Source organism: Dipodomys merriami, unplaced genomic scaffold (assembly GCF_024711535.1).
Source record: "Dipodomys merriami isolate MVZ:Mamm:240054 unplaced genomic scaffold, mDipMer1.0.p SCAF_28, whole genome shotgun sequence".
Classification (NCBI taxonomy): Eukaryota; Metazoa; Chordata; class Mammalia; order Rodentia; family Heteromyidae; genus Dipodomys; species Dipodomys merriami.
In genome coordinates, this window is record NW_027204270.1 from 833,195 (window position 1) to 850,585 (window position 17,391).

The 17,391-nt window shown below is 56.1% G+C and overlaps 1 protein-coding gene across 9 annotated transcripts in view; it reads right to left on the reverse strand.

The window, feature by feature from the left end:
* The window catches only part of LOC138838045 (cilia- and flagella-associated protein 74-like), a 47,515-nt gene that overhangs the window by 24,044 nt on the left and 6,080 nt on the right, over positions 1 to 17,391 (reverse strand). For 6 of the 9 annotated variants that reach the window (XM_070037062.1, XM_070037066.1, XM_070037065.1 and 3 more), the window contains 15 exons: positions 15,521 to 15,605; positions 15,277 to 15,417; positions 14,222 to 14,320; positions 13,232 to 13,336; positions 10,439 to 10,612; positions 9,633 to 9,743; positions 9,111 to 9,213; positions 8,465 to 8,622; positions 8,058 to 8,265; positions 6,951 to 7,106; positions 5,909 to 6,082; positions 5,197 to 5,315; positions 1,701 to 1,767; positions 1,350 to 1,439; positions 7 to 171 (listed from right to left, as the gene is read on the reverse strand). In XM_070037062.1, the coding sequence (XP_069893163.1) occupies positions 7 to 171; positions 1,350 to 1,439; positions 1,701 to 1,767; positions 5,197 to 5,315; positions 5,909 to 6,082; positions 6,951 to 7,106; positions 8,058 to 8,265; positions 8,465 to 8,622; positions 9,111 to 9,213; positions 9,633 to 9,743; positions 10,439 to 10,612; positions 13,232 to 13,336; positions 14,222 to 14,320; positions 15,277 to 15,417; positions 15,521 to 15,605 (1,955 nt within the window). Of the gene's footprint in view, positions 1 to 6; positions 172 to 1,349; positions 1,440 to 1,700; positions 1,768 to 5,196; positions 5,316 to 5,908; positions 6,083 to 6,950; positions 7,107 to 8,057; positions 8,266 to 8,464; positions 8,623 to 9,110; positions 9,214 to 9,632; positions 9,744 to 10,438; positions 10,613 to 13,231; positions 13,337 to 14,221; positions 14,321 to 15,276; positions 15,418 to 15,520; positions 15,606 to 17,316; positions 17,359 to 17,391 lie in introns of those variants that run through there. The other 3 variants (XM_070037067.1, XM_070037063.1, XM_070037069.1) reach the window with 3 other exon arrangements.

Sequence of the window (17,391 nt, forward strand, 5' to 3'; positions counted from 1 at the left end):
ACTTACCATTTTTAGGATGGCCTCATAATCTTCTGTGCCATAGTTGTCAGATGCCACGAGGAACCTGAACTTGGTGCCCAGGCCCCCGGTGTTGGTCAGTGTGATGGTCTGGGTTGTGGTCTCCCCCACAGTGTAGCTGCCAAAGTCGATGAGCTCTCTGTCGAGAGACAGCTGCCAAAGGACGCCAGTGAGCCAGGGTGGCGGCTGCTGGCCAGCACGGCGGCCAGCGCAGGAGAGCCAGCCAGTCCTTGCAGGTGCTGTGGCTCAGAGCCCCAGGCCCTGCTTTCACCTGCAGCCTGGAGACCCCCCAGGGAAGCTGGTCTCTCCTCCGCATGGGTGAGGCTCCAGGCAGGGTGGACAAGGTTCTGGGTGAGCCACACACTGCATACGCAGGGATGGACTCATGTTCAAGTCCCAGTCCCAGCACACACACACACACATATACACATGCACACGCACACGCACACGCACACACGTGTCTGTCTGTCTGGTCAGAGCTGTGCTTGGATGGAGCCTGGGTACTTTTAGTTGATTTTTAGTGTGGAGCACCCTCAAATTCTTCATTCCTCTCAACTCCTTGTTCTCTTCCAGCCTCGGTGCGGCAGGCCACGGGCAATGAGTTGCGGGAAGTGTAATGTGTGCAAGTGGATGGAGTCCTGCTACCGCTGTCGGCCTTGGTTTCTGGGGATCCAGGCATCCTGTGTAGGATCGTAGCTGTGTCCCTGGAGGCCTGAGCCACACCCAGCCACCCCGGGATGCGCCACATGCTTGGGTCAGGCAGGCTGTGCCGCGCCAGCCGGCTCACGGGCAAGCATGGGGCCATGTCCTGAGCCACAGGGCTCTGTGCTTACTGGGACAAGGAGCTCCGGAGGGGCTGAGGGGCTGGTAGGGGTGGGCGGGCAAGGAGGCCAGCATGGCAGGGGTGGTGACTACATGTGGTGAATAGAATTTCACCCTGTGATTCTTCCTGCTTTTCATCAGGTTTGAAAATTTCTACATCACACCAGTGTCCAGGGCACACCAAAATCTCCACAGAGGGTCCAAGACCTGCGCCTCAAGGAGCTGGCTTGCCCGCAGCTGTCCAGCTCTGGCCTGAGCCTCTCACGCCCCGCTGAGATCCAGGCTGGAGGCTGACCCAAGCTGTCACCGAACCACAGCCTGGGGGGACACCGCCCTCCCCTCGGCACCCCAGTTCAGAGCTCCGCCCCCCCTCGGCACCCCAGTTCAGAGCTCCGCCCTTCCCCTCAGCACCCCAGTTCAGAGCTCCCCACCTGTCTGTACCCACGGTCCTGGGTACAAGCTCACTAGAGTTCCTATGAGAAACACCGTGAATACAAATTGGAACTTACGGAACATTTCTTTGTTGAACATTTCAGTGGAATAGAAAAACTGCCTGTCTGAGCCAAAAAGGAGACATTTCCTTCCAGATCTTTATTGATCTAAAAAATAAAAACCAACCACATACACCTATGTGAGATGGACCCAGGTCCATAGGCCGCAACTGTATAACTGAGGCCTGGGCCTGAGCCTGGGCCTGCCTGCCTCGAGCTGAGGTCCCTTCCCACCCCAGCCCACCCCTGGAGGCCCCTTAAGGAGGCCCCAGCTGGGCAATAGCAAGCCGTTTGTGCTGCCTGCAGCTTTCCAAGGTACTGCTGGGACAAAACAGCCAAGACAGGGCTGCTGCCCATCCTCTGACTCACCATGGGCTTGAAGGTGACCAGGACCTCGCAGGACATCCCAGCAGACATGGGGCCGGGGGGGTCAAAGCTGCAAGCACAGTGGCATGGGGTTAGGTGAGCACCGAGTAGCTCTGGGAGGTGAACCCCTTGGGGCCCTCCTCCCCTCGTCCAGGTGCCCTGGCCAAGGGCAGCCATGGGTCTGTGTGCTCCCTGCTGCACATAGAGCACAGTGTCCCCAGGGGGCAGGAGACCCCATCCCCACCCTGCAGTAACCTTTGGATGTGTCTGGAAAGCAAGGACCATCCAGGAGGTGGGATGCTTGTTTTGAGTGGCCCTGACCTCTAGCCACATTGCCAGGTGCACAGTTGGGGAGGGGCTGACCCTGGGCGAGGAAAAGGTCTCTCACATTAGATTTTACCTAATTTGCTGTGTTTGTAAGTGTACAAAATAGAAGCTTAATATGAAAACATCTCCTGGTTGGGCACTGGTGGCTCACATCTGTAATCCTAACTAATCAGGAGGCTGAGGTTTAAGGACTGCAGTTCAAAGCCAACCTGGGCAGAGAAGTCTGTGAATCTCGTACCTCCAATTAACCACCCAAGCTGGAAGTAGAGCTATGGCTACAGTGGTAGAGTGCTAGCCCTGAACAAAAAAGCTCAGGGACAGCACCCAAGCCTTGAGTTCAAGCCCCAGCAATGGCACAAAACAAGGACAATGAAATTTATCCTTTGCTGGCCACAGCCCTATGCCCCAGACAGCAGGAAATCAGAATTTCTGATGGGGAGAAGGCATTTTGATGGTAGCCACCACAGAACCCAGGGCACAACCATCTGGCAGGAGAGGGGCAGGATTCAGGGTCACCGGTGGAGGCATAAGGTCACTGGCAGGAGACATGCACACACAAGCAGACAGCGAGCAGCAAGGCCAAGCTGCAGACTATGCTGGGTGGAACAGCTAAGCGGAGCTTTTAGAAGACATGCAATTAAAATGGCTACAGTCATAAGAATCACAGACGTGCAGCAAGAGCCTGCACTGCCAAGAAATGCCAGCTCATCTGAAAAGAGCTTGGGATGTTCAGAAAAGAGACACACAGAGCCGAAACCAGACACACAGTCAGCAACTTCAGCAGCTGATCAGATCCAGCAGAAGCAGCCAGGAGCCTGGAGGACATTCCCAGCAACTGCCAGGTGTCTCAGCGCGGGCTGAGACATCGCAAAGCTGCTATGATCTGAACGTGTAGCTCGAGAGGCACCACGGAGCTGGACACAGAGGTCTGGGTCTGCAGTCCTACCTATTTGGGAGGCAGAGATTGGGGGATTGTGGTATGAGGCCATCCTGTGCACAAATAAGCCTGTGAGACTTATCTCAAGCAATGGCTAGGTGCAGTGGCACATACCTGCTATTCCAGCTACAGGGGAGGATGATGGCTGGCTGTAGTGGTATACACCTGCCATCCCCAGCAACATCAGGAAGTACAAACTGGAAGACAGCAGGCCAGACTGGCCCAGGTATAAAGCAAGACCTTACCTTGAAAATAACCAATGAGGGGCTGGGAAGGTGGCTCAGTGGTAGAGCGCTTGCCTTGCATGCTCAAGGCCCTGGGTTCGATTCCTCAGCACCACATAAGCAAAAGGAAAAAAGCTGGAAGTGGTGCTGTGGCTCAAGTGGTAGAGCACTAGCCTTGAGCTGAAGAGCTGAGGGACAGCGCCCAGGCCCAGAGTTCAGGCCCCACGACTGGAACCAAAAAAAAAAAAAAAAAAGAAAATAACCAATGAAAAAAGGACATGGAGGCATGGCTCATGTGGTAGAGTATCTACATAACAGGCTCAAGCCCTTGAGCTCAATCTAGTACCACAAAAAAATCCATGGAGGGGCTGGGGATGTGGCTTAGTGGTAGAGTGCTTGCCTAGCATGCATGAAGCCCTGGGTTCCATTCCTCAGTACCACAAACACAGAAAAAGCTGGAGGGGGCGTTGTGGCTCATATGGTAGAGTGCTGGTCTTGAGCAAAAGAAGCTCAGGCCCTGAGTTCAGGCCCCAGGACTGACTGAAAAAAAAATTCCAGGAATAAATGAATAATGATACTTTCCAGGTATTGAGGGAAATTCTAATCTTGATCTGGGGAGGGGAGTTGGGTAGCTGACACCTCACCTGGGAGGGAGGGATATGAATGAATGTGTATGCATGTGTGTGCATGTGTGTGCGTGCATGCGTATATGTATGTGATGTCTATATGTGCACACACATGCCCACCCTCCAGGAGCCCACATGACTCAGCATGACCAGAAGCCAGAGAAAATAAATATCAATTTATAGTAACTCTCTCCACATGGGCCTCTGTGGCCAGCTACAAGATTCTGGAAAACAGCAGGGAAGAGGGAGGGAAAGAAGACCCTGTGGCTGGCTTCCTTTTAGTTCCTAAGAGAACAGATACTCTGGGACCCCTGCTGGCTGTGCCGCTCCTAAGAGGGGTCATCAGGGGCTCAACCCTAGAGCAGCGGCCTCAGGACGATGCTGGCAGGGAGGAAGGGGCCCCTGGACCTGCACACTGGGGGTGTTAGGGTCACACACTAATGGAAGTGAGCGATCTCAGACTGGAAATTTAAAATTGATGCTGGGCTGCCAAACTTTCCTGGGCTGGGTAGTACATATCTATAGCCCCAGCCCCAGGAGGTGGAGGCAGGAGTGCACGTTCAAGGAAACCTGAACTACACAGCAAAAAAAAGTTCCCATGAAGCCTGGCGCAGACAAGGAAGGAACAAACAACAAAGCTTCCTTAAAAGCCATGGCCAAAGCTGGGCACCAGTGGCTCACATCTGTAATTCTAGCTACTCAGGAGGCTGAGGTTTGAGGATTGCGGTTCCAAGCTAGCCCAGGCAAGAAAGTCCGTGAGACTCTTATCTCCAATTAACCACCTTAACCACCAGAAAACCGGGAGAGGCGCTGTGGCTCAAGTGGTAGAGCGCTTGCCTTGAGCTGAAGAGCTGAGGGACAGCGCCCAGGCCCAGAGTTCAAGCCCCATGACCAAAAAAAAAAAAAAAAAAAAAAAAAAAGTCCAAGGCCAAGTGTGGCACTGAAGAGGCAGAGGATTAAGTTTGAGGCTGGCTTGGGCTACACAGTGAGACTGTCTCAAAGGACCAAAAGTAAGCTAACGTCAGAGGCCGAGACATAGGAGCTAAGAGAGAGCCACAGAAAAGACAAAAGAGGAAGAAGTAGCAGACTTCATGCCAGACACGAAGAGAATACAAAAGACAAGGAAGACAAAGGGAGACGAGGAAGAGAATAAAAAATTGGCGCAGGGAGGAAGACAAAGTTACAGTCCAGTACGGGATCTCAAACGCATCCCAGTTGAGAAGACGCTAGCTACCTGGAGCGCGCCCTGACGCCGCCCTCCCAAGTGGGCAGTGAGCAGGCGGTCTGCATGTCAGACCTGGCCTCCTGATTTCACCTCCAGAATCTCAACTCCTCATGGAAGCTCCACCCGCCCTATGCCCAGGTTGCATGGGACTTGGCCTCACTCAATGTAGATGAAGTCCCGCAGGGTCTCCTCCACGCCCACCAGCTTGCAGTAGTTGATGGTGTAGGTGGCGTTTATCAAAGTGATCTTCTTCTTATACACTTTGCCAACATCGAAGTCCTGCAGGAGATAGAGGCTCAGCAGTGACCCAGGCCCCGGGCTGCCGCCTCAGAGCAGGTTCAGGGAGTGGGCTCCGGGCTGGGGAATGGGCTCCGCGTGGGGGAATGAGTTCCGGGTTGGCTTGTGTGCCCATGTTAACCAGAGAGAGGTCCCCAGGTACACATTCCCCAGGTTTCCATGAACTGAGGGCCCCCAGGAGGCCTGAAGGACATGGTGAGAATCTCCCCACCCACATCAGGGCTCCAGGATGAGGTTTTGTGGGGCCTGGCATGTAGGAGTGAGAACAGAAGCTCAGGTGACCCATCTCAGCCTCAGCCACCTCTGCAGACCCACCCTGAACACCCACCCTGCAGACTGCCTCACATGGAGCTGGAATCTGCCTAGCAGACACTGCCTGGCAGGCGACTACCTGGCCACCTGTCCCCTGAGGCCCCCGAGTCCCGAGGAAGGAGGAGGAGGCTGGCACTTCCTCATCCTTAGGGTGTCTGCCCCAGCCCTTGCTTGCTAGCCTCGGGTTCCCTAAGTCAAAGCAAAAGGGGTCAGAGGCAGGATGGGGGGCAAAGCGCTTCCCCCTTGACCAGGGAGCCACTCACCTTGAAGTGGATGACCTCAGGCTTGCTGTTGAAGGGCCGGCCCTTGAACTCCCGGCCGGACACTACCTGCTTGTGGATGATCCCGCTACGCAGCTGCTCCATGGTGCGGGCCAGGATGTCCCGGTCCATCTTGGTCCCGCCCACAGGCTTCTGGTCCACCTCCTCCTTGGGCACCTGGGGGTCACAGAGGCAGAGGCCTGTGCCCACTCAAGGCCCAGCACCTGGCCACATGCAGGGCTAAGCAAAGCAGGGAAGGGCTCAGTACTCTGGGCTCTGTCTGCCACAGGCCCTGGCTTTGTTTTGGGTCACAGGCCAGGCAGAGATCCCATGCTTTGGAGGAAAAAAAAAAAAAAAAAGGAAAAAGGGCAGAAACAGGAGGACTCAGGCAAGTTTTAGGGAAGTAATGGCAGAGAGGAATGTTCTAGATTGCCGAGTAAGAATAAGGTTTCTGGAAAGTTCTACAGAGAACAACTTCCTCAAGTAGTAATGTCAGTGAAAGTCCAGTCTGGGCCAGATGCACAGCCACCAGGACACCTGAGGCCAGCAACTGGGTCAGCGGCAGTGGAAAACTGCCCTGAGGCTTTCCTTCTGATGACTGTCCCTGCCTGGCCACCAGCTGGCCTTTCCTCTGGTACTTCATGGTGGAGAGTGCATGGTGCCTGACCGTGTCCACCATGTCCTGCTGGTTTTAGAGTGGAACGGCCAGTCCAGCCTTATCCTGTCCTCTGCTTCCAAATGGCTGCGACTGAGTAGAGGATGGAGCCCCAGCAGGGGAGGACCGGGCTCTGTACAGGGCATGCTTCCAGAAATAGGCTTTCAAAGGAAGTGTGAGCTCATGTCTTTTCCTGACGGTGAGCAGAGTGAGGAGGGACCTCCCTTTCCTGTCCCACCCTGAGGCCCGAGGCCCAGGACTGGAGCTGAGCAGCCAGGGGAGTAGTGAGCCACACAGGGCCAGCTCCGAGGGCTCTAGGAGGGGAAGTGGGGGAGTGGACAAACAGCAGCAAGGGGAGAAGGCAGCTCGGAGGCAGAGGAAGGCCAGCACCTGGTATGGCTTATAGTCCTCACTCCAGAGCCCAGGGATCTCTGGCTCAGCCAGGACCTCCTCCTGAATGTTGAGGTCTGCAAGGTCCACCTGCACACACTCGGTGGAGAGGGCTTTCGAGAGCCACAAGTGCTGGGGGGGCTCATCCTCAGGCTCCTGCAGGCAAGAGAGCAGCAAGGCATGTTCAGTGTTGGGAAGAGGACAGGCAGATGAGCAGAAGATGAGCAGATAAGCTCCTGGGGCCCTGGCTCAGGACCCTCACAAGTTCCATACAGTTCAGGCAGCTCCTCTGAGACAAGGGCACTGTGCCACTTAGAATGTGACATGCTGACGTTTGTACACGACATGCTTTTGCACATCATCATCTACAAGGTACCTACCATGTTTCCATTAGGGGACACACTGAGTGATGGGCATACTGCATCCCTCCATGGGTGCATGCCAATCACACTCCAGGCCCTGGCAGAGCCCTGTGCCAGCCCTGGGAGGACAGCTGTCACTGGGTCCCTAGGACTGGCTGGGGGCTCAGGCCTCGTCTGACTGCTCTGGCTCTGCTGCTCTGCAGTGGGCACCATAACAGAAAAACAGGCTGAGGCCACAGTGCAAAGACTCAGAGTGACGGCACACTGGACTCAGGGAAGGCCTTCCAGAGAGAGGACAAGGTAAATGTGTGGGAGCAAGCAATATTCGCTAGAGGAGGGATGTGTGAAGGACCCGGTAGGGGACTGGAAGGGGGATACACAGAGACGGAAACAGGAAAAGGCCTCCTCTGACGCCAAGACACCTGGAGGAGCTCACAGATGGCACACACCAGGCAATCCCACACTCTAGGGGGAGGTAGATTAGAGCTGTCACTGCCTGCTGGGGCCTTTGGCACAGCACAGCCCTGGTGAGGGATGGAGAGGTGGGCTGGACACAGGGCTGGCTGTGCTCCCCCCCGGGGCCAGGCGAGGGACTTGCAGGGAGCCGGAGCAGAGGCAGCTCTGTCAGGGCTGTGAAGAGAGGCCTGGTGGGGCACCTGAGCTGTGGCCCCGGGGCTCTCAGGTGCTTCCTCCTCCACACCTGGACTGCACAGCCGTCCCTCCCTCCTGGCCCTTAGGTACAGACCTCATCGGGGTAATGGGAGGTCACGGGCTCTACCCTGCCCTCGCAGATGTCGGAGATGTAGTTCCAGGTCTTGTCTCGCAGAGTCCTGCATTCTGTGGTTCTGGCAGGCCGGTGTTGTTTCTTTTTCCTGTTTTCTTCTTTCGCTTCCTCTTTCAAAATCTTGCTGACTATCTCCAGTCTTCGCAGCTTCTGCTCTTCCTCGAAGGTCCTGGGGAAGGAGCCAGGCTCTTCTTAGCACCTGCAGGTTGGACTTCTGGGCAAGGGAGGCGGGGGTGGGGGCGCACCCCTCTTCTCCTATTCCTCAGTGGCGGTGGGGAGGCCTGGGCAGGGGTCAGCTCTCCCCACTGTGAGGATCAAACACTCAAGAGACTGGCAACCACTGCCCAAGCAGGGACTGTGGGCCTCACCGCTTTTGAGCCTCCAGCTCCTGGAGCCGGTGCTGGTGGATGAGGTGCCTGAAGGCATCTCCGCCCTGTGCTAGGATCAGCTCCTTCTCTGCCTGGGCCTTCTGCTCCACCAGCTCAGCCCTGGCCTGGCCCCAGGCCTGAAACTTCCGCAGTGTTTCCTGGAAAGGGGACATTGAAGCCACAGCTCCAGCAGTGTCCAGCGCATATACACACAGTGCGCGCGTGCAAACACACACACACACACACACACACACACACACACACACACACACACACACACACACACACACAGAGGCCGGCCTGTCCTTAAATCAATGCGACACCTGGGGTCCCAGGTAGACAGATTACATATGTTCACAACTCTCCAAGTGGAGGCCAGGACCTGGAGCAAGTGTGGGCCCATCCATGAGGCTGGGCAGCCACCCCTCTCCTACGACACCCTCGCCCCTGACCTTCCATTGTGCCATGTCCCCCTCTGCCTGGCCCTGTCCCTGGCTCTGGAGTGTGTGCTGCCCTGAGCCAATACACCTGCCGCCACCCCTGAGCCAAGGCATGAAGCCTGCGGGGCTGTCTGGCCCAACAGGAATCAGAGGACAGGCCTGGCTCCAGGAGCAGGGCCCCCGGGGCGGCTGAGGCTAGCACCCACCCGGTTGGCAGTGATGTTGTTCTTCAGGGCCAGCACGGCATCCATGCGCCGCTTCATGTGCTCTCGGGACTCAGTTTCCTCCTTCTGCTCTCGCTCTCGTATCCTGGAGGAAGGTATGCTTTGAATAATGAACGCAGGTTCATTATTGTAATGGCAGTGGGCCATTACAGAGCAGCAGTGGCCTGAGATGCTCACACTCCAACTGAGGGTAAAATGGAGTCACACAGCCCTGGACCGGCTGTAGGGACACGTGGCTGGCCTGTCCTCTCCTCCCCGAGGCCGTGCTGTGTCCACTGACCAGCCCAGGGGCAGCTGTGGGGACGCATGGCTGGCCCACCCTCCCCAGGGCCTCGCTGTCTACAATCCTCTTCCAAAGACAGCAAGTCAGAGCTGAAGCTGCAGACATGTCCGTTTCTGATGACAAGGTAGTAAAGATTTAGAAACGGGGTTTTCAAAACAAAGCGAGGGAGAGCACTACTAAATTCCTTAGGGGAGCCCTAAGAAAGCTTTGAGGGGACGCACCGGCCCAAGGAGGCCTTCAGGAACTTCACTGCCACCTTGTGGTTCCTCTGGGCGTCTTCCAGCAGCTTCTGGTGCTTGAGCCCCAGCTCCCGCTGCAGGTGCATGGACTTCCTGCAGTGACAAGGCAGAGACAGAGCCCCTGGGTACTCGGAGCTGCACTGGGAGCAGTTCCTGTGTCCAGGTCCAGCTCACACATGCCCAGGGCTGGATCCTGGGACTGAGAGACACTGGGCAGATGCTAAAGGAGATGCTGCTGGAGCTCTGGTGTAGCGTTTGGTCCAGGCTGAGCAGAGATCAGTAAGGAAAGAGGCTGGTAAAGAGACCAAGGGCAGCGAGGAGTGTGGGTGAGGAGTCTGAGTGTACACAGCCAGGGTGCCAGACCCGCAGGGAGCAGCGCTGGCAATGTGCCGGGTCTAGGGAGGAGGGGGAAGGGTCAGGCAGAGCTGGTCTCTGGCCTGGGCAGCAGATCGTGGTGGGCAGGCATCTGTAGAGGGTGGGAAACGAATGTATAGCACAATCCAGAGGGGGGAGAGAAGTTTGCTCCAGGGATGGGGAGGACCCCCAGGTGGCTGCTGGGTGGCTGAGCAGGGGCATGGGGGACTAAGCCCAAGTACTCCAAGGCTCAGAGCCAGCAGAGGAGCCTGGAAGGAAGAGGGAGCGGGTGGCGGGGAGTGGCTGGCTTGGGGACACTGGGCCCCAGCAAGCATGGGCTGTCGGGGGGGGAAGGGAGCCTGGGGAGCCTAGACAGCCCTGGTGCGGAGATGGAGGGACTGGCAGAAGCCAGGCCAGGGCTGGGTGCCACGCACCGGGTCCGCAGCAGCCTGTTTCTCTCTGCCTTCCCCAAGGCCTCCTTCTCCTTGTGGAGCTGCTGGGCTGCGTGTGCCTGTAGACGCCTCCCTTTGGCCTCCGCCTCTTCCTGGATGCACTTCCGGGCATCCTCAAACTGCACCTTCTTGAGCTCAATGTGCCACATGGCATTCCTGGCAAGCGAGAGGGCACTTGATGTTTCTGGGGGCAAAGGGTTCTGGGGCCTGGGGCCAGCAGCCTCCATACCAGGGCCCTGGGAAGCCCTGGGCCAAGTGGTGCCAAACACATGGGTGGTCGTTGGACACCACCAGCTGTGACAGGTCATCTCCCTCTTCCAAGGTGCCCCTCAGCCCAGCACCACCTGGAGGTGGGGTCCCACTGCCCACCTCCAACCACCTTCATCCCCAGTGCCAGCAGCTGGCCAGGACCTGATCCATTGTCTGTGTGCACATAGACAACGAGTCTGAGGCCTTTTGACTTTAGTTGTTTTTCAGGTAAGGCCCCCTTTTGCCCAGCCTCAGATTGCAATCCTTCTATTCGTGTCTCCCACCTTGGTAGGATGAGAGGCTTGAACCACTAGGTCTGGCTTGCTTGCTGAGACAGAATCTCCATGACTTTTTGCCTGGACTGGCCACAGACTGTGATCCTCCTGATCTCTGCCCCCTGAGTAACTGGGATTATAGACGTGAACCACTACACTTAGTCCTGAGTCATCTTCAATTCGGAGGAGCTCATATGAGCAGCAACAGGGCTGAGGCTGTAAACAGTCCTTTCTGAAACTCAGGTCTCTCCTCAGTTGTGAGCGTCAGTGGCTTCTAGAAGCTAGCAGGGAGGGCTGCCAACCCCCAGAGCTGACACACTGGTGATGTGCGCACTGACTGCCCGTGCAAAGGGGCTAGTGCAGCCCAGGCACACGCTGATAACACAGGTCTGGCCTCTGTGTGCTAGATGAGCACCACGGGTGTTCTTGGCCTTCAGAGAGTTAAGTGGAGGGCTCTGCCTGCCTATGCATCAGGTGAACACCCTGGCTTGAGTTAGGAATTTCTCCTCCTCTCCTGCTTTATTAAATGGTGTCAGCCCCTGGCTCTCCCCCTTTGAGAACTGTCATCACAGAGGTCCCTGTGGGGTGCGGCTGAAGCAGGTGGGGTGCAGGTATGAAATGCGTCCCCCACAGTTGGGGGAGCAGGGGAGCACCAACTGACCTGGTGGGAATCCAATCCAGCCCCATCTGCTTCCCGACTCCCCAGGGTGATAGCTGCATGGGCATAAGCTGGGCCCTGTAACCGCACAAGCCCCCGCCAAGGTGCCAGCGAGGGTCTGGGCTCCACTGAGGGTGGAGGAGGGGGCCGGGGGAGAGCTATGTGTGCCAGCCCAGCCGGCTCCAGCAAAGTGAAAAAGAAGCTGAAGAAGGCAGTGGGAAAGGTTAGAGCTCCAGACTAAAGCCTGCGAGAAAAGGAAGGAGCACAAAGGGAAACAGGCCGAGGTGGCCGGCAGAGATGAAGGTCTACCATAGACATAGAGACTGAAAACGAGGAGATTGAACCTCTGGTGAAGCAAGAGAGAGAGGAGCCAAGGCAGACCCATTTCACCTGTCTATGGTCACACACTGGCTGGCAGGGCCCTTCTTGCTCTGCCTGGATAGAAGCGAGGCAGGAAAACTTAATATGGGTGCTCTCTCTGCCTCCTTAGTGCTGGGATTATAGGTGTGTGCCACCACACCTGGACTCTCTCTGCCATTTTGCATCACTTCTTTAAGTTTGACATTGTTTCAAACAAAATAGGGCCTGGGCACTGTCCCTGAGTGTCTTTTTGCTCAAGGCTACCACTCTTACCACTTGAGCCATAGCTCCACTTCTGGCCTTTTCTGTGTAGGTGGTACTGAGGAATCAAACCTAGGGCTTCATGTGTGCAAGGCAAGCACTCCACCACTAAGCCACATTCCCAGCCTTTATTTAGTTATTTTTCTTTCTTTCCTTCTTTTTTTTTGGGTCCGGTCGTGGGGCCTGAACTCTGGGCCTGGGCGCTGTCCCTCAGCTCTTCAGCTCGAGGCTAGCGCTCTACCACTTGAGCCATAGTGCCACTTCCGGCTTTTTTCTTTTTGCTTATGTGGTGCTGAGGAATGGAACCCAGGGCCTCAGGCATGCAAGGCAAGTGCTCTCCCACTGAGCCAACTTCCCAGCCCCTATTTTTCTTAAAGTAAATGAATGCTCATGGCAGTCAATGCAGACTGGGCCACTGGGGGTCTTGCCAGGCCTGATGCTGGCCGGTGGGGAGGGGAAGTAGTCTGTGCCCGGCAGGTGTCCATCAAGGACAGGTAGGCACAGGGGACTCAAAGGCCTGGGAGAACCCGGATGGACAGGAGCACCCTCCCCTGTGCCTCCTCGTCCACCACCTCTTCACTGCTGAGCGGCTGGAGGTGAAGAGGGACCCTCCCCCGTGCCCCCCCCACGCAGCACCTCTTCACTGCTGAGCGGCTGGAGGTGAAGAGGGACCCTCCCCCCACCCACGCACCACCTCTTCACCACTGAGCAGCTGGAGGTGAAGAGGGATCCTCCCCTGTGGCCCCCCCCCCCCCACGTACCACCTCTTCACCACTGAGCAGCTGGAGGTGAAGAGGGACCCTCCCCCGTGCCCCTCCCCCCATGCACCACCTCTTCACTGCTGAGTGGCTGGAGGTGAAAAGCAGCGCTGGGGTTTTAGGGTCTCTCCTTCACCCCATGCTAGGAATTGGCCCACCAGCTGCTCTGGGCTCTGCATCCTAGTTCGCTCCTCCGGGGCAATGCCCAGCTTACTGGTTCTCCTTCAGTGTGGCTGTAATCCTCGACTGCAGGGCTTCTTCGTTCTCCAGCTCTGTGTGCAGGCGCCTGGATGCAGCCTGGAGACGGCCCACAGCTGCCCTGTGCACAGAGCACAGGGCCAGGTGAGCCTCTGGGCAGCACCTTGATTGTACCAGGAGATGGGTGGGGGAGCCTTGTGCCTCCAGGGCTTCTAACTTTCAGGAGCCAAGTCCACCACCAGACTGGCCAGAGGCAGGGGGTATGGCCCATGGCAGGGGCCAAGGCAGGGCCTTGCCAGGGAGCCCCCTCTCTCCTGCTGCCAGGGGCTACCCTCGGAACAGTAAGCCCTGCAGGCCTCAGACCCAGGAAAGACCCCAGCGCACTCCCCCAAACCCTGGCTGGCCCCCCTGTGTTGAGCTGCTCTGAACCCTCACTTTCTCCTCCATCCTGAAACTCTCCCACAGGGCGGCGGTCAGTCCCTGGATGTGACTCTCTTATGGGTGGCTTGGGCGGGGCCTCAGCAATGGGAAGAGCACCATGGCACTCTGTGGATGGGACCCCACTGCATCTGTGGGTTCAGAGAAGTGGCCCCAGCCACTGGTCGGGTCTGGGGTCCTCTGTGGACACGGGGCTGTAGCACCCCACAGAATTAGTGGGTTTACAGTCCCGTCACAGCGACCAGGGCTGGCACTGCCCCTGAATGAGCTGCGTGGGCCCAGCCTTGTCCAGTGCCTTGTCTGTGCCCCTTGCTGGAGTATGCTGCCTGCTTCCTGGCCTGCCCGAACACAGTGCGTGAACAGCACATAGCCCGGTGAGTAAACAGAGAGGCTCATGGCACAGGCCCTGGCCCCCAGGGCCCCAACAACCCCAAGCCCCCCTACACTTCCAGGTCCTCCAGCCCCCAAACCCCACCAGGGCCCTGATGCCCTCTCAGCCCCGCAGGCCCCCTGACGCCCCTGAGTCACCCCTGGGCCTGCCTCAGGAGCCCACCTGCAGGCAACCTACATGTTGTTGTTCTCTCTCTCCAGGGCGGTCTGGGCTGCCATGTTCTTCTGCTGTTTGCTGAGCAGGTTCATCCGCTGGCGGCAGGCGCTCAGCTCCTCTCTGGAAAGGTGATTGAGAATTAGGAGGGTAAGTTCTCAGTGCCAGTAGAAAGGGGCAGTGGGAGAGGTGGGACCCAGGGCAGAGGGTCTCGTTCACCCATGTTCTGAAAGCCTGGCCAAGGGGGTCAGCTGTGGAGCCCCACAGGCAACAACCCCGGGCTGCTGAGGGCAACATAGTCTGCCTGGATCTACTCAGAAGAGCTCAGGCCTGAGACTACTTGGACCACAGATCCTTGTCATGTTCTAGAACAGAACAAAGCAGCATCCTGTGCCCTGGAGGAGAAGTAAGCTTCTGTATGTGTCTTTTCCCTCAGCTAAAAGTGACAGAATGCAAGGCAGAGCATGAGATCTAAGGGACACTGGAGGATGAACTTCAGCCAAGGTGCAGAGGATGACACATGTAGTCCCCTCTGGTCACCGGTGCTGAGGATGACACGTGCAGTCTCCTCTGGTCATAGATTTGCATCTGAGTTTGTGCAGAAGCACGTGTCCAGTCTCAGAATGAAGAGTCGTGACCCTGCAGTAGGCCTGCATGGTCTTGGGCCAGGGTGAACGTTGTCGTCTGCAGTGGTGAGCCAGACCAGCTGCGTGGGAATTGCTGTCTTTCCTCTATGTTCGGGATGTCTGTCCCCAGACACTGGGGACATGCTCTGCATAGCTGCGGCCAGGTTATTGGGAGAAGGCAGCATAAGCCATGCAGACCAGGCCCAGCAGGAACCCAGGAGGCAGGAGGCTGCCTGTGAAGGCCTCACCACACCTGACTGGCCTGCTGGGGGCCAGACACAGCTAGGGGCTCAGAACTTGATGGACTGAGGGAGGGAGAAGGGAGCTGAGGCTGAGGACACCATGACCATGGGGCTTGATGGGCCGCGGTGGGGTGGACTCTGGCAGGCCTGCCCCTTGTGGAGCTCCCAGGGACGCAGTGGGAGAGGCCCGGACCCTGGGCCGGCAGCTCACCTTGTCCTCTGAATGGAGAAGTCCTTCTCTTCCTGCATCTCATCCAGGAGCTCCAAAGTCTGGCGCAGGCGGAGCGCCTGGATTCTGTCTTTGATGCTTGTCTTCGTCTGCTCTGCATCAGCTCCTGGCTCCTTCGCTGAACTTGGAATAAAAAAGACAGGAGCCACTGCTCATGCCATCTGTGGAGCCCAGCACCTCTGCTGTTCCCATACCCCAATGTGCAACTGTGCCCCCGATGCATTACCCACAGGGTCGGGGGCCCACGGCCATCTCAGCTCCCCTGGGAAGCGTTTCCACCTCAAACTCTGGATCCTCTTGCTCAGGATGTTCTAGAAATCAAGGCCATAGTTAAAATACACTGCTGACCAAACGTTTAAGTCTGAGCAGCTCAAAGGGATGGCAAGGGTGGACAGCAGAGTGGGCTGGGGACTTGAGTCTCCAGGACTCTTTTGAGAGGTGGCCTGCCCTGTGTTGTTTCCTGTGCATAAAGTGGAGTTTCTAGAGGCCACAGCACTCGCACAGGCGACCTCTAGTGAGGTCACACATTGTGACTGGCAACAGTTTGTTATTGCCATTTTAAATAGACATTGAAATACTTTCGGCTTTGCTTTCTTTTGTGTCTGTATGTGTTTGGGTCCTAGGGCTTGATCTCAGGGCCTGGGCACTGTTCCTGAGTTTTTTCACTCAAGGCTAGCACTCTGCCACTTGAGCCACAGCTCCACTTTCAGCTTTTTAGTAGCTAATTGTACCTAAGAGTCTGAATGACTTTCCTACCCAGGCTGGCTTCAATCCTCAGATCTCAGCCTCCTGAGTAGCTAGGATTACAGGTGTGAGCCACTGGCACCAGGCTGTGAGACTCTTATCACCAATAAAACCACCAGAAAACTGTAAGCGGCCCTGTGGCTCAAGTGGTAGAGTGCTGGCTTTGAGTTGAAGAGCTCAGGGACAGCACCCAGGACCAGAGTTCAAGCCCCATGACTGACAAAAACAAAACAAAAACAAAAAAACCCCAAACAACCATTAAAAGCTGGGTGCCAGTAGCTCATGCCTGTAATCCTAGCTACTCAGAAGGCTGAGATCTGAGGATTGTAGTTCAAAGCCAGACAAACAGGAAAGTCTGTAAGACTCTTATCTTCAATTAACCACCAGAAAACAAAGTGAAACTGTGGTAGAGTTGAGCAAAAAGAGCTGAGACAGCACCCAGGCCCTAAATTGAAGCCTTAGGACTGGCACACACATATATTCACAGAATATCATTGCAGCTGGGCACCAATGACTCATGCCTATAATCAATCCTAGCGGCTCAAGGGGCTGAGATCTAAGGATTGAGGGTCAAAGTCAGCCTGGGCCAGTAAAGTCTATGAGACTCTTATCTCCAATTATTACCAAAAAAAAAAAAGAGCCAGAAATGGAGCTCTGGCTTAAGTGGTAGATTGCTAGCCTGAGCACAAAAGCTCAGGGATAATACCCAGGTCTGGCCTGAGTTCAAGCCCCAGGACCAGCCTGTACACATTAAAAAAAAAATCACTACAAACTTCTAGCAAAACATGTCAAGTTGTTTACTGGGCTTATCTCTAGATCTTCAGCCTCTCTGCAGAAATGGTTGGTAAATCATTTAAAAAGGTCTCAGCCCAGGGCAGGGAGGACAGAGAAGGGAGATGGGGCTGAGGGGCAGCCCCTCCCAAGGGAGATGGAAGGTTGGGGTGGGGATGGGGTAAGGTGGGGTGAGGGGTGTGCTGACACTCCCTCCCCACCAAGCCAGGAAAGGTGCTGTGGGTGGGAACCAAGTTTTCAAACAGGAATGGCTGCCTGGAACCCAGCACAAGATCCAAATCAAGGACATCTCAGAAAAATTTCAGATCATCAGAAATTTTCAAAAGAAAAATCAGGAAAAGAAATAAAAATAGATCATATTCAGGACTGTGATAAAAATGTCATCTGATTTCTCAGTGGTGATGCTGGAAACTAGAAAATTACAGTCTGCCACTTCCAAAATTCTGAGCCACAATTTATCCTTTCAACTAAAACCAATAATATAACCTCTTGCTCTGAGAAAAGAAAAAGAACTTGGTAGATGGGCCAGCCGGTGGCAGGGTGTTGACACGCGGCGTGGCT